The 25,054-nt window shown below is 31.4% G+C and overlaps 4 protein-coding genes and 2 long non-coding RNA genes across 7 annotated transcripts; 1 reads left to right on the top strand and 5 right to left on the bottom strand.

Moving 5' to 3' along the window:
* Nucleotides 631-3,368, bottom strand: LOC109362674 (28 kDa ribonucleoprotein, chloroplastic-like). Its single transcript, XM_019608639.1, has 4 exons — nucleotides 2,785-3,368; nucleotides 2,546-2,647; nucleotides 1,139-1,420; nucleotides 631-956 (listed from the first exon to the last, which is right to left on the bottom strand). Exons 1-4 carry the CDS (start codon nucleotides 3,268-3,270, stop codon nucleotides 891-893), a joined length of 936 nt encoding a protein of 311 aa, XP_019464184.1. The 5' UTR covers nucleotides 3,271-3,368; the 3' UTR covers nucleotides 631-890.
* Nucleotides 1,689-2,539, bottom strand: LOC109362675. Its single transcript, XR_002109432.1, has 2 exons — nucleotides 2,371-2,539; nucleotides 1,689-2,314 (listed from the first exon to the last, which is right to left on the bottom strand). It is a non-coding gene; the product is annotated as an uncharacterized LOC109362675 (long non-coding RNA).
* LOC109362335 (proline transporter 2-like) lies at nucleotides 12,656-16,700 on the top strand. 2 transcript variants are annotated; one of them, XM_019608055.1, is made up of 8 exons: nucleotides 12,660-13,017; nucleotides 13,655-13,879; nucleotides 14,012-14,106; nucleotides 14,413-14,599; nucleotides 14,852-14,976; nucleotides 15,115-15,330; nucleotides 16,165-16,395; nucleotides 16,485-16,700. In XM_019608055.1, exons 1-8 carry the CDS (start codon nucleotides 12,894-12,896, stop codon nucleotides 16,632-16,634), a joined length of 1,353 nt encoding a protein of 450 aa, XP_019463600.1. In that variant the 5' UTR covers nucleotides 12,660-12,893; the 3' UTR covers nucleotides 16,635-16,700. The 2 variants fall into 2 exon arrangements, with proteins under 2 accessions (XP_019463601.1, XP_019463600.1); XM_019608056.1 differs by lacking the exon at nucleotides 15,115-15,330 and having other exon boundaries at nucleotides 12,656-13,017.
* Nucleotides 13,893-14,417, bottom strand: LOC109362338. The gene is made up of 2 exons (XR_002109395.1): nucleotides 13,991-14,417; nucleotides 13,893-13,960 (listed from the first exon to the last, which is right to left on the bottom strand). It is a non-coding gene; the product is annotated as an uncharacterized LOC109362338 (long non-coding RNA).
* Nucleotides 17,842-18,231, bottom strand: LOC109361923. The gene has a single exon (XM_019607448.1). It carries the CDS (start codon nucleotides 18,229-18,231, stop codon nucleotides 17,842-17,844), a length of 390 nt encoding a protein of 129 aa, XP_019462993.1.
* On the bottom strand, nucleotides 18,696-21,113 carry LOC109362333 (cytochrome P450 71A26-like). The gene is made up of 2 exons (XM_019608053.1): nucleotides 20,185-21,113; nucleotides 18,696-19,386 (listed from the first exon to the last, which is right to left on the bottom strand). Exons 1-2 carry the CDS (start codon nucleotides 21,079-21,081, stop codon nucleotides 18,766-18,768), a joined length of 1,518 nt encoding a protein of 505 aa, XP_019463598.1. The 5' UTR covers nucleotides 21,082-21,113; the 3' UTR covers nucleotides 18,696-18,765.

Raw genomic sequence — 25,054 nt, forward strand, 5'->3', positions numbered from 1 at the left:
TTGATAAAACAAGAACCGTCGAATTTCAGTACACCTTTGTACATGCACAAAAGATTCATTGCTTATACAGTTATACTAGTCTAATAAAAGCAAAATTCTAAGGATTCAATTGTATATTTGTTTTTTAGTCGGAGGATTTGAGATTTGTCACTTTGCAAAATAGGGGGTTTTCAAATTCATCCATCTCACTCCAATTCTTGAAACTATACGTGATTTACATATATTGAAAGAAATGGGCAACTGCTAGGAGCAAAGTGAATGGGTATTGAAAATTACCAGTGTCTCTTATAAAATTACTTTAACTCTTCTTCTCCTTATCAATAAGGAAATTTGATAGCCAGATGCGTTCTTTAAATGTGATGTGGTTTCACATAATGTTTCCTGATAGTGATGAGTAAATCAATTCTTTAAATGTGAAAATTACCAGTGTAAAGTTCCTGAATTTGGAAGAATTTGTATAGTTAAATCTGTTCATGTTACGATTGTATTTTGCAATGCATGGCACAGTGTTCTGTTTGTGAACAAAATCATTGATTTACTCATCAAAATAACAGTGAGTTATTCACTCGAACTGCAACTACCGTAACAGAGGCCACACATACTTTAGAGGCATAGTTTTGCTAAAGGACAAGTTCTAAACTTCGGTTTATTTTTGTTTCATCAATACTCCATAGCAAACAGAATGCCAAAACAGAAATAGAGTTACTTCAAAATCTCTACAGTTTGGTATAAACTTCAACCATTTTCATCAGGACAGCAAATCAATAATATTAAAATATGTAAATTTAATCTTAAACCAGCTACAAAAGAAGATTAAATAATGACACTCTATCCTCAACCGTGTAAAAAGAACTCCGGAAGCGGACATGGCAGATTACTCGAGTTACCACTCAAAAGGAGCTACGCCTGGGCCTATCCTCAGCAACATTCACTCTGATTGCCCTCCCGTCCAAGCTCTGAAAATCAAAATCACCATATCACTCATTGTAATGATTCAAACAGATAAATTAACCACAATGCTTGAAGCATTGCAACAAATACATATTAGCCTATAAAAAGTTGTTGCCTTCAGCACATTAATAACAATGCATGTTGCATGTTACCATTGACATAAAGTAAGAAAGCACTTCCGTCATACCTGACCATCAAGAGCAGCAATAGCATCATTGATTTCAGCCTCGCTGGAAAATGTGACAAAGCCAAAACCACGTGACCGACCGGTCTCTCTGTCGTACACTACCCGAGCATTCTCAACCTTACCATGTTCACTGAAAATTTGCTCCAGCCGAGCATTGTCAATACTCCATGGCAAGTTGCCAACATAGACTCTTAAGGTATTATCAAAGGCACGTGGTGAGCGCTCAGGCTTTGCTCCTCTTGGAGCAGCAATATTAACAGTCAAGAGTCTTCCATTAAAATCCTATCACAGAACGATGGCGAAGAAAATATTAACAGTGCATGTGCATCTTCCAGCAAAGGCCATGTCACATGTAACACACATTTGAAGTTGAAAAAATAAAAGTGACAAATTTCAAAACAGCATTGTTTCCTTACTCATACGTAGTCTAATAAGAGCAAAATTCTAAAGATTCAGTTTTATTTTCTTCTTAGCTAATAAAATGTATAATTACAAAAAAAAATATTCAAAACAAAGTTCCTTGGAGGTCCCAATTATAAGACACAATAGATACTGAACTAGGAAGGTATTCAAATGTCATGACTCATGAGGCAAAATCTATCAATTACAAGATCTAGTCTGAACACTTCTCCAATCCCTTGCCACCATTTATATCTCCAAGAATTTTACTATGTTGAGAGCAAAGCATCATTACAGCAATGAACAAGAAATTGATAGCATCTACACCAGCTAGAAAGATTAGTAAGCCTCCTAGAGCAACCCCATCAATGTCTAGGTTGAACTACTTTAGGATAATACAAGATTTAAACATGCCCATAAAGCATAATACTTTTGCCCCTGTTGTCTCCACAGTATAGCATAAATGTAGAGGAAGTTATAAGTTGTGCAATCTGCAATGCTTCGATATTAATATAGATAGATCACATTTGTTCTTCATAAAGAAATGAATTCAGATACGTAAAAAAAGTTCTGCGAAGATGCTATTTAAAAAGGTTGAAAGGGATGGTACTCAAGTTGGTTAATTCTACTGCTATGAAGAGGAATTGTGGTTCTGGACAAACTATGTTTGGTGTATTTTATAACTAGAACAAAACAGAACATGTGATTAAAAAGTGGGACATTTTGGTTACACCAAAAAAGAACGGAACCGAAGTAAATATAATGGAATAGAAACATCTTGTTCCTCCTGCACTATTCATACACCAAGCACGATCTCATAAATAATTGACAACCCTGTACCTATTTGTTTACACTTTACACAAGACCATTAGCATTGAGAATTCAGAAACATATCAGCAGGTCATTCTTAAATTTTGATCATAATTTCAACTACCCAGATTCATTATAGTATCCCCTGTGATACTCCAACCACCCGACCAATTGGTTTTACATAAACAAACAACTTACATAGCCACTGAACTTCTCCACAGCCTTCTCAGCTTCTTCAGCTGTACTCATGGTAACAAATCCAAACCCGCGACTTTGGTCAGTTGCCCGATTATAAATGACCTAAATTCACAAATTTACCAAGAAAAGAGCCACATTATAACATGTTAACAAGTTTAAAACATCTAAATTAACATAACATAACACACTTATTCACAAAATCTCAACTAGTACAAATCAAAAAAGGGGGAAGGACTAACCTCTGCAATCTCCACAGTCCCAGCGGTCTCAAAAAGTATGGCCAATTTCTCACTGTCAACATCAAATGGCAAATTCCCAACATAGATTTTTGCATCATCAGATGGTTCCTCCCTCACCTCAAAGATCCCATCTTGAGCACCCTCTCCTTCTCCTGATTCCTCATCAGCATCTTGATTTTCCCAATTGGGTTCTCCTTGGTTCTCCCACAATGCTTCTTCACCTTCACCTTCACCTTCACCTTCACCTTCTTCCTTCTGAGCCCAATCTGAAGTTTGGGCTACAAAAGTCAGCACAGGGGAATTGTGGGTTTTCCTGATGCTGAGATAACGAGAGAGTGAAGAGTGGGAGCATGAAAATTGCAGCTTGTTGTGCTTAGAATGATTTGGGAGAAAAGGGTAATTGGGTTTGGAGAGAGATGGAAGAGAGATAAGAGATGATTCTGCCATTGTGAGACATTTGAAGAGAGACATGGTTGTGATAGACATAGAGAAGGAGAGAACGAAGAAGAACAAAACAGTGTGACAAGACAAAGAGTTGAGGATAAGGGGCAGAAATGAAATGAAGTAATGAACACAAGTTGAGAAGGAATTTTGTGACACTACAACCGAAAAAAAAATTAAATATTCCAGATATATTTATTCACATTGTTTATACTTTAACTTAATAGATATTAGATTCCTATTCAGCTTTTTCTTTCCCATTTTGTTATATGGGCTTTCACACAAACCACAACTAATGGACCTCACTCACCTAAAAAATAACGATCTTTCTCTCTTTGTTAAGTAAAATAAATATAATTTTTATTTTTCAACTTTATCTTTTATACTTCTATAATAATATATAAAATATGTTATATAAAGTAAAATTTTAAAAAATAAACATATATATAATTTTGTTAAACAGAATATTAAAGTAGTTAAGTCCAATATGTAGCAGAGTAGTATCATACTCTTATATAATATCAAATTTTAAAACTCATAATTTAAAGATCGATTATTAAATTTGTATGTGCAATTTATAATATTTCACTTTTTTTTGCCTTCAAATGTAAAAAAATCCTTACAATAGTAAATTCAAAATAATTAACAAAAACTTATTTAAACTGTTACAGGAATGAATATTAAAAATAGTTAAATGAAATACACATGAGCTTAACGTTGTGTTATTATAAAATATCAAAATTATATATGACTTAAATATTTTTCATAATATAATAAAATACATTTATTTGTGATTTTAGACATCTCTACACAAAAATATGTTATAAATATATTTTAAAATTATGAAAATTAAAATTATTTTTCCAAAAGCTTTATTTTTTACCATCTTAATAATTTCAAATGGAGTTGTTGTGTTTTTTTAATTAAAAATTAGATGTAGAGAAAAAAACAAATGAATGGTGAAACTCCAAGAAAACTATGTCCCATAACTTATGGGATTATATTAAACAAAACTTAAAAAAAAGGTGAATGAATTTGTCAACTTTTGAAGATAACAAAGTTGAGATATATTGGGTATGTTTTGCATCTATGAAACTCATTCACTATTACCTTTTCTTTCATACTTATAACGAAATCCATAGTTCAGGAGACAAAGAATATATCTTTATAACAAGATAACAAGAAATTTAGAAATTAATACATCAGTAAATCAAGAAGCCAAAAAATAAAGATATAAATAAATCCATGAAAATTAAGAAACCAACTAGACAATAAATCAAAAAAATCAATAATTACATATTCAAGAAATAAAGAAATCAAGACATCAATAAATCAAGAAATTAATTGATCAAGAATTCAAGAAACCAATAAGTCAATTACACATAAATCAAGAATTCAAGAGATCAAGAAATCAATAAATATATGCCAATTTTCATGTCTTTGTGCATAACAAGCAGGATCTTCTAAAATCCAATTTGGCAGAAATGTCTGTGTGTATGACAACTTCAAAATCAATCTCATAATAATACTACATATACGTCATTGTAGTTAAAGAATAATTCTTGATCAAGAATCTCAAAATCTTGTTGATCTTTATTCTCTTTTCTTAATCATTCACACCATATTATTCTAATCCCATCAAAAGCATAATCTTTCTTGAAAAAAATCTTGCAGAAACTAGAAACTAGTTTTGGAAGAGATTTTACGTAGGTATAGATAAAGAAACCAAAACAACTTAATGGAAGACAAATTGTTGGTGACTCGATTTGTTTTCTACTCTAAACTCCAACTTCTTCTTCTTTTGATGGTTGATACATGATGGTGATGGTTCTTTGTTAAATCTTGGAATGATAGAAGCATAAGCGGAAACGATTAAAACATAATTACTGTTCTGATATCATGTTAAAATGGTAGAAGACATTAACAAATCTTTTTGATTAAATAAGAAAGATGAAAAAGAAAATATTATTCATTGAAATATTGAATAGATTGAAAAACAAAATTGCATTGAATCATTTATATAAAAGATGAAAAAACTAACTATTCTAACTAAACTAACTAACTAACAAAAGCTCAACTATTTTAACAATTTTTAAGTCAATGCATCACGCATAGTAGTAGCAACAGAACTTTTTGGAAGATACTTAATTAACAAATGTTGTGATTATAAATGTATATCATACCAAATTCCATTGTTATTCTTTTCATTGTTAATTGATCAAATATTTTTTATCCTCAAAATTATTATATTTTTTTTTACTAATTAGTTATCATAGACATAATATACGATTCGAATATATTTTATTTATTATTTTCACTTTAATTTTGGACAAAAAATTTATGTTCATTGAATGATGATTGAAGTATAATAATTACACAATATATAACTTATTAAATAACTATTATAAAAATTATTTTAATAGTTTCTTATGATACAACTGCAATTATTTAATTTTGAGTTTTAACTAATCAAAGTATTTCATATGTTACAATTACAAAAATTATAAAATAATTTTACCATATTTTAATATTTTCTATTTTTGAACTTAATTAAACATGATTATCCAATTGTAAAACATGAAAGATAATTCAGTAAACGGAGAACAAAATTGGGATTTGTATTTGAAAGATCTAATTATTAATGTGATAAGTTTTATTATATAAAATGTAACTTAAAAGCCCTATCACTATTATTATTCTGGCCAGCTCTAGGAATTATTTTAAACTAATTCTTAAAAAGTAACCCTTAAATGAAAAACTACAAATTTTAATTATGAATTAAACTAAAACCAAACTTAAGTTTACCTGTAAATATAAGCCTTATATTAAAATTAAAACAACACTAATAATTATATATAATAACCATAAGAGTTTTTATTTGGCCAAACTTCAAACGAGAGTTAACACATATTTCTAAGCCTAATAAAAATAAAAACAGGTTGATAAAGTTAATATACTTTGGACATATTTTCTTAACCTTTTATTTGTATAGTTTTATTTTACACTTTCATCACACGGCTAAAAAACAAGTCTCATGAGCTGAATTGAGATCTTTTATCTTATTTCTCTATGTTTAACTCATTATTATTAATAAGATTTTGATAAATATGTAATAAATAAATATTATATTAATGTATAAGTTAATAGTACTACATTATTACATGTAATAAAATTTGATTAGTTAATAATAGAGAAATAGAGTTATTTTGACATAGATAATTTCTCTTTCAGAAAATCATACTCTCAAATTTAGAGTTTTTGCATGCTCTTTCCAAATTGTAATCAAAACTTGGAATCCAAATTCCATGATGGGAAGGGCTAGTGATATAGTGACAATAAGACAGAGGAAATATACGCACATAGAAAATATGGTGAGAATGACACAACTCACAAGGATTTTATTCATAGCCAATAACCTCACAATCACAATGCTTAGAATGGTTTCATATCCATTACCTTGAAGAGAATTGATTTTTGCATATCATTGATAGTGTATATAAGATGTATATATATCCATTCAATGATGGCTAGTTCATCAGCAATGGCCTTTTTCCCTTGAAGATAGGCAGCCATAGATTGTGTGCCTTTTGTGAAAGTGGTGATCCTTTACTCGAGGGCTGTGATGCGCACTCTAGATCTACTAGCATACATAATTTTCAAGGTCTCCCATGTTTGTATGGAAGTTTGGACCGTGCAGGATGAGTTGATCCTAACGGATCCAGTGTGTGTATGTTGGATTGATGAGGGATGAGTTTTCATCCAAGTGTTTGGTTGGAGAGATTATGCTACCATTGATGTAGCCTAAAAGATCATAGCCTGTTAGAAGGGATATGAATTGTAGACGCCAGGTTGGATAATTATCTCCATCAAGTTTGATGTAAAGTTGTGAGCCAACATTGAGGACAACAAGTCTATCAATGTTGCTGGAAGGAGTGTTGTTTGGAGTGGCCTCAGTTTAAGAGGTGGAAGAATTCATGCTGCTGTGATGAAGACAACAAGGCTAGATCGAGAAGAAAAAAATGCAGTTATGCTTGAACTGCTCTTGATACCATGAAGAAAATTGATTTTTGCATATCATTGATAGTGTGTACAAGATGTATATATAGAGATCCTTAATTAATGATTGAATCAATCATAATTCTATGATGCAGATTTCCTATGAATTAGAGATCATGAGTGTTAGGATTGCTTATGTGTTTTAACTACTATAATTGATTCCTTATATCAAGGGATTTGATTTAGTGGAGGAGTGATTTCCCTCATTATACCTCACAATCATACATTCATTTTATCAAGAAAATGTAAGTTTTGTCATGGAAGTCATGTGTAAATGGATCTTAAGAAATTATAGTTTTCACATCATAAGAATAGTTATAGATTACCTCTATCTATGAAGACACAATCCTCCTTTCTCATGTTGTGCGCTGTTTTTTGTCAATAGAGAAACTCTTCTATCTCTTTCTCTTTCTTTATATGCTCTTCTTTATTGATGGCTAATAACGCAATATTTCTGGACAGAGATTGAGACTATGTTTAAAGTCTTTTTTCAAGAGTCTTACAATTTCATTCACAACTCTCCACTTCAAGAAATATAATATTCAAAACAAAATAGTATATCCTTTCATGGCACAAGAGTCATTCTTACATTCTCTCACTTGTCTCATGTGACAATACAATTCATGATATGATATATATCTAACATAATGAACATAATAAGAATATGTTTTCCATATTCATTACATTACAAGTCATGATTAAAAAACAATAACTAATAAGAGTCATGGTGGTTATACATCGTTTATCCAATATAGTCCCTTCCATGTACTACTATATTAACCTTGATCCTAACATGATACATTAAAGGGAATCATATAATAATGCCATTTAAAAAGAAAAATTTATTTTCAACATTATCATTCTCACATGTGTACATAAGTGTGAAAATAAAATATTAATCAGAAACTTAAATATTAACAAGTCTGAAGTGTCAAAATATTTAGACTTTATTAATAACATAGTGTTCAACATTCATTCACAAACATAATACCCATATTTATTACATGACCAGTAAATATTTTGGGCAGTAAACCTTTCGTCAAAGGGTCTACAATCATAAGGTTAGTATTAATATGCTCAATTGACACTTCTGAACTTCTTCTTTAACGATAAAGTATTTCACTTCCATATGTTTAGCACCTTTGGAATACTTGTCGTTTTTAGAAAAGAAGACTGCTGCAAAATTATCACAATAAATTTTCAACGGCTTGGCAATACTGTCGACAACCCCAAGTCCTGAAATAAAGTTGTGTAGCCATTTAACATGAACTTTGGCCTCAAAGCATGCCGCAAATTCAGCTTCCATAGTGGATGCAGCAATGATAGTCAACTTCACACTCTTCCATGAGATAGCTCCTCTAGCTAATAAATACACATAACTGAAAGTAGACTTTCTTGAGTCTATACATCCGACAAAGTCTGAATCTGAATATCCAACCAACTCAAGGTGATTTGATCTCCTGTAAGTAAGCATGTGATCCTTTATACCTTGTAAGTATCCCAGAACTTTCTTTGCGACTTTCCAATGTTCTATACTAGGATTACACTGGTATTTTCCTAACATTCCAACTGCAAAACTAGTATCTGGTTGCGGACAAGTCTGAGCATACATTAAACTTCCAACTATATATGCATAAGGAATTTCTTCCATTTGCTTTCGTTCCAAATCATTCTTTGGACATTGTATCATACTAAACTTGTCTCCTTTCTGAATTGGAATGGGAGATGCTGAACATTTATCCATTCTGAATCTTTCTAAAATTTTGTTAATATATGCTTTCTGAGACAAACCTAAAAATTATTGTGATCTATCACGAAATATTTCTATTCCAATCACATAGCTTGCATCACCCATATCTTTCATTTCAATTTTTTTTTAGAGAAACATCTTAGTCTCATTTAAAAGACCAAGATCATTAGTTGCAAGCAAGATATCATCAACATATAGAACCAAAAAGATAAACTCATTCCCACTAACCTTTAAGCATATAAATCGATTAACAATGTTTTCCTTAAACCCAAAGGATACAATAGACTTTTCTGTTAAATCCCAATTTAGGTCCATATATTGATTTCTTAAGTTTACACACCATATATTGTTTAAGTCCATATATTGATTTCTTAAGTTTACACACCATGTTTTCTTTTCCCTTCTCTATGAATCTCATTGGTTGATCCATATAGATCTTTTCTGTTAAATCCCAATTTAGAAAGGCGATTTTCACATTCATTTGGTGTAATTCCAAATCATAATGAGTCACTAATGCCATGATAATCCTAAGTGAGTCTTTCTTATAGACTGGTGAAAACGTCTCTTTATAGTCAATGTCATCTTTCTGTGTATAGCCTTTTGCTACAAGTCTGACCTTATAACGTTCTAAGTCACCATAAGAATCATGATTGGTTTTGAAAACCCACTTACAACCAACTATTTTGGAATCTTCTGGTAACTCAACAAGGTCCAAACCTCATTTTGTTTCATAGATTTTAACTCATCTTTCATGACATTTAACCATTTATCAGCATTATCACTATCCATGGCTTGTGAAAACATAACTAGGTCATTCTCAATTTCTATGTCACATTCTGACTCCTGTAAGTAAACCACATAATCATCAGAAATAGCAGATCGTATTTCTCTTTGAGATGTTCTTAATTCTATCTCTTGTGATTCTACTATTATAGGTTCATCAACTTTATTTTCAATAATAAGATTATTTTGTTGTTCTTCATCATTAGTAATTGGTTCAATAACTTGAGGAACATCATTATTAGGAACACAAGTAAATGGAACTTGTACCCTCACTTCTTGAATTTCCATTTTACATGATGTTCCACTCCCACTAATCTCACCATTCTCAATGAACCTAACATTCTCAGTCTCAATAATTCTTGTAGTATGATTTGGAAAATAAAATCTATACCCTTTTGATTTTTCTGGATAACCAATGAAATAACCATTGATTGTTCTTGCATCCAGTTTCTTTTGTTGTGGATTATAAATTCTAATTTTCGTCGGGCATCCCCAAACATGTAGGAGCCTTAAACTAGGTTTCCTTCCTGTCCACAGTTCAAAAGGAGTCTTTGGAACTGCCTTACTAGGAACCCTATTTAGTAAATACATGGCTGTCTTTAAAGCATAAGTCCACAATGAAATGGGTAAAGATGAAATACTCAACACACTCCTAACCATATTCAACAATGTTCTATTACGCCTTTCTGATACACCATTTTGTTGTGGTGTACCTGTCATTATGTATTGTGCACATATACCACGACTTTCAAGGAATTTACCAAATGGACCTAGATGTTGTCCATTTTCATCATATCTTTCATAATACTCACCATCTCGATCAGACCTGATAATTTTCATCTTTTTATCTAATTGTCTTTCAACTTCAGTAATGTAAATCTCTAAGGCTTTTAGCGTTTCAGATTTATCAGAGAATAAATAGATATATCCATAACGTGAATAATCATCAATGAAGGTAATGAAATATTTTCTTTATTGAAAAGAATTAACATCAAAAGGTCCACAAATATCTGTGTGTATAATTTCAAGAAGCTTAGTGCTTCTTTAAATTTTCTGATAAATTTAATCAAAATAATAAAAAGAGTCTAATAATTGATTTGTTATATTACTAATTAAAATACATATATTTTTCATGAATATATATATCATTGTTATCTTTTAATTAAATAATATAATGATAGTAATTAAATACATGTGACCCGTGCATTCGCATGGCTAAAAACACACATGTTACCCATGTATTCGCATAGTTAAAACGCACATATTACTCATACATTCATATTATTAAGAATATACATCTTACTTGTGTATTTGCATATTTAAGCATATAAGAAAAATAAATTGATAATTTTTAATTTGAATTTTCTACAATTAGTATTAAATTATTATTAACATATAAAATATTTAAAAAGTATGAAGGAAAAAATGTGAGAAGGAGATGACACGTGACATGAAGGAAAAAATGTAAGGAGAAATTGACATGTGGCATAAGAGAGTTTTTTTTATTATGTTGTTAATAGAGAAAATAAAATTCAACGAATCTGAACTGTAATATTAAAATTCATTGCAAAAAATGTCAAAAAACTTTGATGAGGTGAAAAAGCACAATTATTCTTAGATTAAAGGTAAAAATTAAATTATATAGATAGATTAATGTAAAGAAATAATTTGAATGTGAAAAATGATTTCAATTTCATCTAATGTTCAATGACTATTACTTTTTAACATAACAAAACATAGATGTTGTAAACACTCAATTTTAGTGGGGTAGCGACATGAATCAATCACTAATTAATATTAAATTATTATTAGCATATAAAATATATAATATATAAAAAGTAGGAAGAAAAATATACGAGGAGGATGTGACATATGGGATGAATGAAAAAATGTAAAGAGAAAGTGACATGTGACATGAGGGAAAGAGAAAGTGACATGTGGCATGAGAGAGTTTTTTTTATTATATTGTTGATAGATATGTCCACCAATTTGGTTTGTTTCATGAGAAATAAGGTGATTTTTCATAGGGGCACGTTGCATAGGTGGATCTTTTTTGCTAAATAGAAAAAGGATCACAATGTAAATTGAGTTGATTGCTACATAAAATTGATACGTGTGAACTTCTCTTTCTCAGTAAAGAGATTTGATTAAGAATTAAATTATATTCTCCAACTATTAAAATTATGACATAATATAATTTTTTTTAGAAATGTTCTTTTATAGAAAATTATTAAATATGATACATATTATGATTTTAATGATTAATAAAAGTAAATTATCTACTATATGAGTAGATATTTCATTATATCTTATCCTTAAAATCCTAATGCAGTTACACTAGCTACCAGCCTACCATTATTTTACATTATCTGGAAAGTGTAAGTTACATTATTTGTAAATAGAAACTTAAACCAGTGAATCCCCTACCCTGCCAATGCTGAAAACAAATAATCATGCCATTGATTTTATCACACGGAACTTTAGCCATATTTGAAAGAGTAATGTGATATGTATAATAAAAAGTTAAAAGTATTGTGATGTGATGTGTATATCGAAAGCTAGAAATATAAATATCTTGTTTAAACTTATTTTTTTTAAGGACAAAATTAGATGCATGCTTTCATGTTTCACTTAATGTGCAAAAGATTTATGATTGATCAACAATTCATTTTCTGTTAAATTATTAACTAAAGTTTTTCTCTCACTATTGAAGGACTCATATGTTCTTCATTATTTAGTAAATGGATAGAATTTGGACCCTCTAGTCACATGTATGCATTGCATACATTATTTAACTTCACCAATGGTTACATTACTTAGTGGAACATAAAAAAAAGGTTGTCCTATAAAATGTCAAATCTTATGGTAACATTTTTCAATCAAAGACAAGCTGATTTTTTTGGCTAATGGTCCGAGACCTCACAGAGAGAATCATCTATCTCGGTGTCTTTGTCTTGTACTGAACCTGTTTTCTGTCCAAATTATTGGGTAGGACTTCCCTATAGGTTTGCAACTTCCTTGATATATCTTAGGAACCAAACCTTTGTTCTTATCTAAAGATATAGGATTCCCCATTGACATGGAGGTAGAAGGAATAGCAAGCAATAATAGTAAACCATCCAATCTGAGCATCGAACAGGACCAAGATAAAGGTACCCAAAATGAAGATTGTGGCCTCACTTCTGCTCATACTATTGACCACGGTAATTCTACATCTACACTCAGTTCACTTTTTGTTTTGAAGTTTAGAAATTAGTATTCAATTGTCTATATTTATTGGTACTTCCAAGTTTGTATGTCAGCCATCCAACTTCCTTCTTTAAAAAAGAAAAGAAAGTCTTACAGTTTCTCTTTCAAGTTATTTTTTTATATTTACTAAAAAAGAAGGTTGTACAAATTTGATATAATCACAATCATTCATTTAGGATATATGTTAGAGCATCTACGAACAAGCTAATATGCTAGTTTAACTAATATAATTGGAAAAGAAATCAATAAGTTTCACTTAGCATATTAAGTGGAGCATATATGCTAAGAAATAAAATTAAAAAAAAGGAAAAATATAAAACGTGAATGAATAAAATGAGTTGATGAATTGATAAAATAAAAGTGTACTTAGCGTATATTTTTTATAGAGAGTGTAATTATGCATGCTACCTATATGAGATGCTCAACACGTTTTCCCTTGCTTGGGGTCTGTCACTAGCTGCTAATCATCTAGAACATTTCGACACGTACAGGGACTATTACTTTTTAGTTTTTTGCTAGTGGATTCTTCATAATTATTTCCTTGTGAATCGATATTTTCGTTCATTTGATGAAATTGATGACAATATGCAGATTCGTGGCAACAAGTGGGGTTGTTGCTGGTGACAAGCTACAATTGTGGGTGGATATTAACCTTTTCTAATCTGATTTTGGTACCACTAGGTTGGAAATGGGGTATCATATGCCTTATAGTTGTGGGACTCTACGTTGCCTATGCTAACTGGCTCTTGGCATCATTTCATGTCATTGATGGTCAGAGATTCATCAGATACAGAGATCTTATGGGATTTGTTTACGGTGACTTTTTTTATTTTGTTTTTGAGATGCTTCTAGAGTAACATAGTTGCAAACAAAAATATCCAAACTTTAAGTATTAATCTAACTTAAGTATGTTACTAATTGAGCTACTATTCCTTAATTTCTAAAAAGGTAAGAATATGTACCGCATCACATGGACCTTCCAGTGTTCGACCCTTCTTCTTGTAAATATGGGTTTCATCCTTCTTGGGGGCAAGGCACTTAAGGTAAGATCATGTAACTCCGAAATTTAAGAACATGGTTTTTTTTAGTGTCTGACTTAGACTACACATCAAGCATTTCTGTTGAAGTAAAGTTTTATGAGAAATGGTGTATTTATCATTCTAGAAATGAGAAATGCCAATATCATAACTTCTAATGAAATCTTTATCATTAGTCTAAGACACAATAAAAAAGTGAAAAACCTCAAAAAAAGATAAGTGTCTCACTCTATATATATATATATGCGGGTGGGAGTATAAGATGATGAATATATGAGTTTATTGCGAACTAAAAGTGGTTGTTTACTGCAGGAAATAAACTCAGAATTTCACGATTCTCCCTTGAGGCTGCAATATTACATAGTCATCACAGGAGCTCTTTACTTCTTATTCTCCTTCTTCATCCCAACAATATCTGCTATGAGAAATTGGTTGGGAGCTTCTGCAGTGCTCACTCTCTCATACATAATAATGGTCTTGATTGTTTTAGTCAAAGATGGTAATTAAGCATTCTGTTTATATTTTTCAAATATAGAGGAATTCTTGCATGAACTTGACTGGTACATTTAAGTTGGACACTTCATATGTTGAAAATAATCTAATTAGTTATCTTCATTAATGGCAGTAACTAATATGCATAACTCTAGTGCACCTTGAAAATGTAAATATATTATTCTGGTGAACATGTACTGTTCCTAAAACATTGTCACTACGATTAAATGTACACCCTATTTTTATTTGTGTTTGGAAGGAAAATCAAATTCGAATAAGGATTTCCATATAAGTGGAAGCGAAGGGAGCAAGGTTTTCAACGCTTTTGGTGCCATTTCTGCAGTCATAGTTTGCAACACTGGTGGCCTGCTCCTTGAAATACAGGTCATGTTTCTTTCTATCTTTACCCCAGACAAAATAAAATTGACCATAACTTAGCTTTCAATTTTTGTCATCATATATAATAAATGAATTTTTTATTTATGGTTATATATGATAAATGGTTTAATTTTGAGAATGCAGTCCACGCTACGTAAGCCACCAGTGAAAAATATGAGGAAGGCATTGTATTCACAATTCACAATGGGGGTGATGTTTTATTACGGAGTTACCATAGTGGGATATTGGGCTTATGGGTCTATGGTATCTGCATACCTTCCTCAAAACTTCAGTGGACCCAGATGGATCAACGTCCTCATTAACGCCATTGTCTTTTTACAGTCCATAACCTCACAACATGTATGTATGATTTTACACTTTTTTTTTACATCAATCAAGATTCAAGAGTGCATTAAAAAGGAACACCTTCCAACAAATAGATAAAGAGAAATAGAAGAAAATGGATTGTTTATTTTCTTGTTTTAATCGAAAAAGGAAAGTCTCCTCTTTTTTTACGTGCTTCTTTGATGTACAAATAATGGTGCTCATAATTTTTTCATGGCAAGTTTCAAGATGGAATAATTCCCACCTGTTTAGGCTTTTTCTATTAGTTTTGGACATAAATTTGGGGAATGAACTAACATTTCCCACGTGTTTTTTTTGTCATAATTTCTCTTCTGTGAATCCATGAGTTTTTTAGGCTGTTTAGGTTTTTTCTATTAGTTTTGGACATAAATTTGGCATTGAACTAACCTTTCCCACGTGTTTTTTTGTCACAACTTCTCTTCTGTGAATCCATGAGTTTTTTAGGCTATTTAGGCTTTTTCTATTAGTTTTGGACATAAATTTGGCAAATGAACTAAACCTCATGTAATAAAGCATATTAGCAAAATAAGCAAAAGATGAGGAAGGAAAACAAAAACAAAAAAAAAAGTTTAATATATGTGTACTAACACATTGCAATTTTTTTTACAATATTAGCATATCATTTAATTGTGTAAGACTTAAAAGGTGAATATCTAACATATTAAAGCATTTACATCACTGTGCCTAATGCTTCTTCTCAGACAAAAAGTTGAGGGGCAAAGCAAAGATAAATTATGTGGTGAAATTGAAGTATGAGTATATATAACAAAAAATTAATATTATACCTAACGAACCAAGGGTGTCTTTTTTGCCTTTAAAAAAACGCAGGTGTTTGCTGCACCAATTCATGAGGCGTTGGACACTAGATTCCTTGACGTTAATAAGGGGATGCATTCGGGGAAGAACTTGAAAAACTTATTCCTCCTACGTGTGTTATTCTTTTTAGGGAACACACTAGTCACTGCAGCATTTCCTTTTATGGGTGACTTTGTAAATTTGTTGGGCTCATTTTCACTTGTACCTCTCACCTTCACATTCCCAAGCATGGTCTTCATCAAGGTTACTTGTGATAACGACACTACACTATGAAGCTTTAACAAACAAATTAAACAGCATATATGACATGTTTGTTTTTTTCCTCTGCTTAGGTTAAGGGGAAGAAAACTAGAACAGCTAAGAAGGCATGGCATTGGTTCAACATCGTTTTTTCTTCACTACTTACAGTAGCAACCACAATTTCTGCAGTTCGGTTGATCGTTGACAACATTCAAAAATATCAATTCTTTGCAGATGCATGATTGCTATATGAAGTCATCAATGTCACGAGTGCTTTTAGGGCATTATTAGAAAAATACTTCATTTTTGGATATTTGTACAATAAAAAAGTATTGGTGGTCGGATTGCCAAGTAGATTGGACTCTTGATTTTTTTTTCCATAAATAAAAATTGTATTAAAATGAGCATAAGGGGTGCCACCCAATACAAAAGAGACTCTTGATTACATGGTTAAAATACATGAAAAATTTCCATTAAAGGGGATGTACTCTCACGTGAAGATAACTCATATTTGAAGAAGAGATTGTTAGGAATACAATATGAATGATATAAGTTACACAATAAAAAAAGTAGTAAAGTGTATAACATATAATCAGATGATTTTATGAAAGCTAATGTTTTAAGGTGTTTAATTAATATGTGATATCATGTCTACTTATTGCCAAGTTAAAAACACTCATTTGCAATTGGGCTCAAGTTATAAGATGCGTGTTTCCAAATAATTTTTCAATTAATAAACTATATATTTTTCTTCCTTTTTTTCGTTCGAGAGGGGCATGCAAAATTGAACGAAATGATTTTAACTAAATTATTAGTTTTCCATTATTGGATCAATATTTTGGAGATACTGAAGCAAAATTTGTCCACCGTCAATTTCGCCACCGCCCAAAGGTGAGATGCTTCATAGGAATAGTTAACAATTTAATTAGACAATGAGAGTTTACCTGTAAATGGCCCTATTGCAAATGTGTTATTGACGTGAATAGTTTGTGCTCATCAACAATGGTATATGCAATGCATAATGAATTAGCTCAGATGTGGTCCATCATTAAATTTCTTGGCGAGTTGTTAGTATACATAACTAGTGGGAACGGGATGTTTTTTATACGAGTTAGGATCCTCTCCATCAATTAATCACTTTTAAATTTACATAGAGAAATAAAAATATCATTTTATTATATCTTAAGGATAAAAGTGTCAAATCGTATTATATTTTTATTCTTATTTTGGATGTATCTGTCTCTCCATTAATGAAGATGATACTAACTTTTTTTTATACTATATGCTCATATTTAACAGTTTTGTATAGCTAAAAACAAGAGAAAAAATGTGGGATGAAATATTTGTAAGCATCACAATTCCATATGGCTAATTAAATCTTATGAAGGAAAGATAAAATATTTACCATAGAGGATCGACATATAGAGTATCTAACACGAGTAAATTTTGTTATGAGATCCTGCTAACAGAATACTTGGTTGGTAATTTGTGAAGGTTATAACCATCATTATAAGCTTTCTCACCAGACCCAAAAGGAGTAGGATTGGCTTGCATGAAAAGAAAATTGCCCCCAAATAGGTCATTCATGTGACTTTGTCCATTCTTCAACTTCTTCAAAGTCTTATTACACCATGACACCGTGACCCTAGAGAGAAACTTTGTTCTTTTTCTAAGGTACCTCCTCAACCTAGCAATACGAAGCCTTGGGCTTCTCCTACCTGCTAGAGCCTTAAATTTAAGCCATGCCTTTGCTTTCTTTACTTCTCTTTCTAGAATATTTGCTTCCAATTCTTTTTCATTTTGTAGTCTCTTGTAAGAAAGCTTCACTACTGAGGCCATTGCAACTTGAGGTGGTAGCTAGGTGCATGTGATTGCTTCTATTATTTGTGAGCTAATTAAAGAACTTGTGAGCTGTGGTAAGACGCATGTGATTAATTATTGCCTTTATTATTTGTTATTCACTAAACTATTTCGGTGCAATTAATAGGACTAATGGTGCTGCAATTTCTTGGTAAAGCCCACTTGACTTAATGGATCAATTAAAGCAAGCTCAACATAGACCGACTAAAAGAAGACTTTAAAAATGGGTAGTACATCTACTACATCATCATCTATCACCATGTATGGCTAAAAATAATTAATAATTAAAATTTGAAGTTAAATATATTTTTTTTATTTGAAGTTACATTTCCTTTTGTTTTTTGAAACATTTGTCTCTCCATTAATAGAAAGTATCCTAACTCGTGGTGTTCGGGCCGGGAAAGTCTAAAACCCACCAACTTATTCAACTTTATCAGTCTCTGAAAATATTATGATATAAATATCTCTTATATCTTCTCATAAGTTCCAACACCACATAGTTAAGGTGAGTAACTAATCACACTTCTGATATGGTGTCGCAAATGCTATAAGAGGAGTCTTTCTATGCATGGTTAAACCAACTGTTTCAGACATGTCCAAGCTCTCATTCCCTGCAATTCCACCAACTAGTGCCCAATCAAATTGATGGACCAGATTTGCTAGCACAATCTCATTCACAACCATAGCAAACATTGTTCCTGGGCAACCCCTTCTCCCAGCTCCAAATGGTATCAATTGGAAATCATTACCTTTGACATCTATTGAACTATCCAAGAACCTTTCAGGTTTAAACTCTTCAGGTTCATCCCAATATGTAGGATCTCTTGCAATGGCCCAAGCATTGATAATTACTCTTGTCCCAGCTGCAATGTGGTACCTCTTAAGAGTGATATCTTGCATGCTTTCACGTGGGACTAGTAGTGGAATTGGTGGATGTAAGCGTAGAGTTTCCTTAATCACAGCCTTTAAGTAAGGCATGTGACCTAAATCATCTTCAGTTATGTGGGTTCTATTACCAGCCACATTCCTTACTTCCTCTTGCAGTATTTTCATTACATTTGGATGCCTTATGAGTTCTGTCATTGCCCACTCTAGGGACGTAGATGTTGAGTCTGTACCTGCAGCAAACATGTCCTAAAACAGATATAAATACATAGTCAAATGTGTGATACAAAATACATAGTCAAAGGTAACCAACAAAATGTTAGAATTTCTGACAATTTATAGGTTATAATTTTATAATTGTGTTATGACTATTATGTAATTAGCCAAAATATAAAATGATCTTCAGTAATTAATTTGGTGGTTAAGGGCATATGTGTCATGAAATAATAATGTAAGTGTAGATTATTTCAGGCAATTTCTGATTTGATGAAGGGACTCAAAATTATTGCAACTAAAGTAGTAACCACTACGGGTTATTTATAGGTTATGGTCCCCATTTGTAGAGCAATAGGTTATGGTTAAGTGGATGATGAGAATAAAGGGAATTCTGAAGAGTTATCATATATAAGATAACTCTCCATCATATTTCCATAAGTAACACTAAGGCAAACCATTAGGCAAAGGTCTCAGATCAAAACACACTCCTTCTCTCTTGGTTTTCTCATTCCCCTCTAGAGAAGCATAAGGAAAACCATTCGGGCTCTAACATCTGGAAGATCATCACACCCTCATACCTTCGAGATTCCGGAAATGGCTCAACAAAGTATGTTTTTCATCTTCACCATGAACTCATTTGGGGTTTCTTCGGTGTGGACCATGGTTGTTCCATTTGAATTTATATATGGGCATAAAAATTAGGTTATGGAAACAAAGTCATGGTCATAAAGACTTCCGTGTTTAATCTATGGATTTCGGATGGAGAAATTCTCCAACACAAAACACACAAATGCACGCATGAGGATAACATATAGAGAATCTTATACTTACTAATATCAAAGCCTTTATGACAGTACGGTCAACTGGAAAACCAATTGAGTTTGTCTCCTGAATCCAAAGCAAAACATCCACAAAATCTTTATGACCTTCAGAATATGAACTAGCATGTCCATTGCTGTCTCCTTTTTGAATATTTATATGCTCCTCAATTACATGGTCCAAAAATTCATCTATTTGTTTAGCCACTCTGTTTGCTCTAGCATATAATCCAGAAATATGGCTCAACCAATCAAGCCAAGGCACATAATCCCCAACAACAAAAGTTCCAAGCAACTCTGTAAACTCCAACAATACTTCTTTGAATCCCCTTCCACTTTCTCCACCATATTTTCTTCCCAAAGCCACTCTACAAACTATATCATTGGTAACCGCGGAGAGTAATCCACTTAAGTTCATTGGCAACGAGGAAGAACAAGAGTGCATGATTTTTTCAATCAATAAAGCAACTTCCTCTTGTCTCACATCACGAAGAGATTGAACCCGTTTGATATTAAGAAGATGTAAGACACATATGCTCCTTATCTGCCTCCAATACTCACCATATGGGGATGCTGAAACATCTTTGGAACCATATAAAAGTATGTCAAACATTTTAATATGAGGCCTGTTTGAGAAGACACGGTCATGGGTTCTCATTATTTCACGTGCAACATCAGCAGATGAGATTACAAGAAGTTGCACCTTCCCAAGATGAAGAAGCATTAAGACACCATATTTTTTGGCTAAAGAATGGAGTGTGCGGTGAGGGTACAAGCCAAGTTGATGTAGATTTCCAATTATTGGGAGTTTAGGAGGAGAAGGGGGTTTGATATGGGTGCTTGTAGAATTGTAATACCATTTGGTTATGAGAAATAGGATAAGCAAGGTCAGAAAGACAATTAGCAGCATTGTAAATGGGTGCTAGATACTACTTTCACTTTTACATGTAATTGTTATTATTCTCTCACAAAAATGGAATTTGAATGAGCCGAATATTATTGCAATGTTTAAGATGGCACCTAAGGGTGGAAACACGCCAGGCCGCCTACCAGGGGCCTATTACCTGGCCTATAACAGGCCAGGCCAGGCTTTTAAACAGGCCAGGCCTAGGCTTTGAAACTTTTTTTAAACAGGCTAACAGGCCAGGCCAGGCTTTTAAACAGGCCAGGCCTAGGCTTTGAAACTTTTTTTAAACAGGCTAACAGGCCAGGCCAGGCTTTTAAACAGGCCAGGCCTAGGCTTTGAAACTTTTTTTAAACAGGCTAACAGGCCAGGCCAGGCTTTTAAACAGGCCAGGCCTAGGCTTTGAAACTTTTTTTAAACAGGCTAACAGGCCAGGCCAGGCTTTTAAACAGGCCAGGCCTAGGCTTTGAAACTTTTTTTAAACAGGCTAACAGGCCAGGCCAGGCTTTTAAACAGGCCAGGCCTAGGCTTTGAAACTTTTTTTAAACAGGCTAACAGGTCAGGCCCAGGCTCCTACATACTATATAGGCTGGGCCTGTTTAAGGCAAAGCCTGGCCTGGCCTGACCTGTTTCCACCCTTAATGGCACCCAGTCACCCACAATAGAATATAGACGGACAGCAAGTAGGTGTTTGCCTATTAAATGTGGTCGAATTTGAGCCGCGTGGCTTCTAACCCAACATACAGCTCTTCCTTTTAATTCCATGAGTTTGATATTTGAGAAATAATAACTTATAATAATATTATAATATTTATCTAAATTTATTTATAATTAAATATTAATGATCGAACCATATTAATAAATTTATTATATCAACGAATTATTATTTATATAATAATTATTTTATATGTCAATTATTATAAGATATAAATGTATTCTTAAGTTAAAAATGGTTGAGTCCACAAATAAGAAATCCTAGTACTTACTATTGTTGAACAAAAAAATTTCCACTGTTTTAATTTGTTTCTAGTAATAAAAATGTTATTTTATTATATACAGAATGATAAAATGTTGTATAATATTATTTTTTTTATTTTTGGAATACATACTTATCAATTATCGGATAAAATAGATGTTCATGGTTAGAGATGATAATATGGATTTGATCCGACGGGCCAACCTGTTTTGATTGACATTTTTAACAGATTGAGCTAAAGATTATGACGGTCCAAAAGTGGACTAGGCCAGATCAGACTGTATTATTGTTAACTTAGGAGTTAGAAGCTTTATTGTGAGCTAGGAGTCTAAAAGTTTAAGATTATGCTAATTTGTTGGTTAGAACTTGTAAGTTTTAAACTAAGATGATATGTTATTGTGGATTTTGGTTTGTGATTTTTTTTTTAAATACATTTTATGAGGTGCAATGATTATTTATTTTTAAAATTGTGATCGAGTTAGTTATAAATGTGTGTTTTGAAAAAACGGGTACCAAATATAGGTTGTACTTGCATTTTCAACCTTTTTTAACAATAAGGATCGTTCAACCTATATTTCGATAGTCTAGAGGTGGGTTAGAGTGGCCCTTATTACCACCGCTTCTCATGGTTATCATTTAAAATTGAACAAATGTACACGACATTACCATGAGCCCTCAAATTTCAAGAAGAAAAGGAGATTCTAGAAAAAAACATGATAACTTGACATGTTTTATTACTTAATGTTATTATTATGGGCTATATTTATTAAACTAGTCTACATTTCTTAAATGAAGTATTCCACACACAAAAACAAAAAGAATTTTAAAGTTTTTATACTAATATATAAATTCAAAGGAATAAATATGTAATTGAATAGTAATTTTTATACTCCAATTTTATCATGTGCTATATCTAATCTTTGTAGTATACAAATTACTAATAACTTTGTAATATACAAATTGCTAATAATTTCACAACACAAGTTGCAAATAATTTTATAAAACATATTACAAAATAACATACATAAATCGAATGGAATCTATTAACTATATAATAAAAAAAAATTATTTCATGTCACATGTCACATCCTCCTCATATGTTTTCCCTTCGTGCCACATGTCATATTCTCCTCACATTTTCCTATCTTAAAATGTAATAAAAAAACTCATTATTGCCACATGTCACATACTCCACATTTTCCCATCTTAAAATGTTCTAAGTTATTAAAAAATTAAAAAAAACTCATTTATGTCACATGTTATTACAATGTATCTTCCCACACTATCAATATACAATAAAATCAATCTATAACCTTAAATTTAAAGTATACATTTTGTGATAATATCATTTTTCCTGTGTTTAATGTCATTTTGTGATGTATAAAGATTTGTATTTTGATTTAAGATTATATTTTTTATTATATAGTTTAGTTTGTATTATATTGTACTTAAGACTTTCAATTTGATCCATTAGAAAATTGATTCAAGATCACAACTGTAATTGAATCAAATCTTCTAAGATGGAAAATTATGCAATTTAAGGTATTTTATTATTTGCATTTATTTGAGGAGAGAGATTTTATGCCTTGTGCAATTTGCTTAATTAATACTAATTAGCGATTGGTCTATGTCGCTACCCCACCAAAATTGAGTATTTACAATACCTATGTTTTGTTATGTTAAAATGTAGTAGACATTGAGTATTAGATGAGATTGAAATCATTTTTCACATCCAAACTATTTTTTTACACTAATCTATGTATGTTATTTAACGTTTACTATTCATCTAAGAATAATTGCACTTTTACATCTCATCAAAGTTTTGTAACACTATACCAATTGAATTTTAATATTTCAGATTCTTTAAATTTTAATTTTTCTCCTCTCTATTATAATTGAAAAATCAAATTCCAAATTGAAGTTTTTTATAACTTTTAAATATATTTTTAATAAAAAAACTCATTTAGTATAATGATTTGATTTTCATTTTTTCATTAAAAAAATCGTATTTAAAATTGCAAAAATCATTTCATTTTTTATAAATTTTAAAATATTTATTTTAATAAAAATAATATGGTATCATGTTTCAGACTTTCACTTTGTTATTTCCATTAGAAAATTCAAATTAAAAACTGCCATTTATTTTTCTTATGTGATTGAATATGCAAATACACATGTAAGACGTGTATTCTTAATAATATGAATGTATAAGTAACATGTGTGTTTTAACTATGCGAATGCATGAATAACATGTGTTTTCTTAGTAATGTGAATATACAAGTAACATGTGTGTTTTTACTCATGCAAATGTACGGGTCACATGTGTGTTCTTAACAATACGAATGCACGGGTAACATATGTTTCTTAACCATATAAATGTACATGTAATATGTGTTATTAATCTTGCAACAAAGAAGTATTGCCCCGTACATCGCTGATGCATGGGTATTTTGCTAGTTCACTTGGATTTAATATATTTTTTTAATCCCATAATTCCACTATGTCAATAACTAATTGATATTCTACTATGTAGAATGAAAAAATATCATGATGAAGTTGAAAATTTTGAAGGAAAGTAACGTACCACTTTTTGGAGAAACTTTGAGAAATTTATAGAGACAAATTGAATTTTTTTTAGAAACTTTATACATACATTTGATATCAGAAAAAATAAGGATACGGGGAGACAAAAAGCATCGGTCGACACGCTAGTCTCTGTAATGTCTTTATTTTTTATTTGTAACTCACGAACTCGCTAATTAGTAGGGATGAAAATGGTGGGCAGGCGTAGGTAGTGTTTTTCCATACTCACACAATTTATAGATACCCACACTAATAGCGGGTATTTCGTGCCTACACAGTGAGTTTTTACGTTTAAATATATATTTAAATATTGTATTAATAATCAAAATATATATATATATATATATATAAAATAATTATTGCATAAATAATAAATTTTACGTACATACTAAATTTATCATTATATTTCAATTATTAAAG

Source organism: Lupinus angustifolius, chromosome LG12, assembly GCF_001865875.1.
Source record: "Lupinus angustifolius cultivar Tanjil chromosome LG12, LupAngTanjil_v1.0, whole genome shotgun sequence".
NCBI lineage: Eukaryota > Viridiplantae > Streptophyta > Magnoliopsida > Fabales > Fabaceae > Lupinus > Lupinus angustifolius.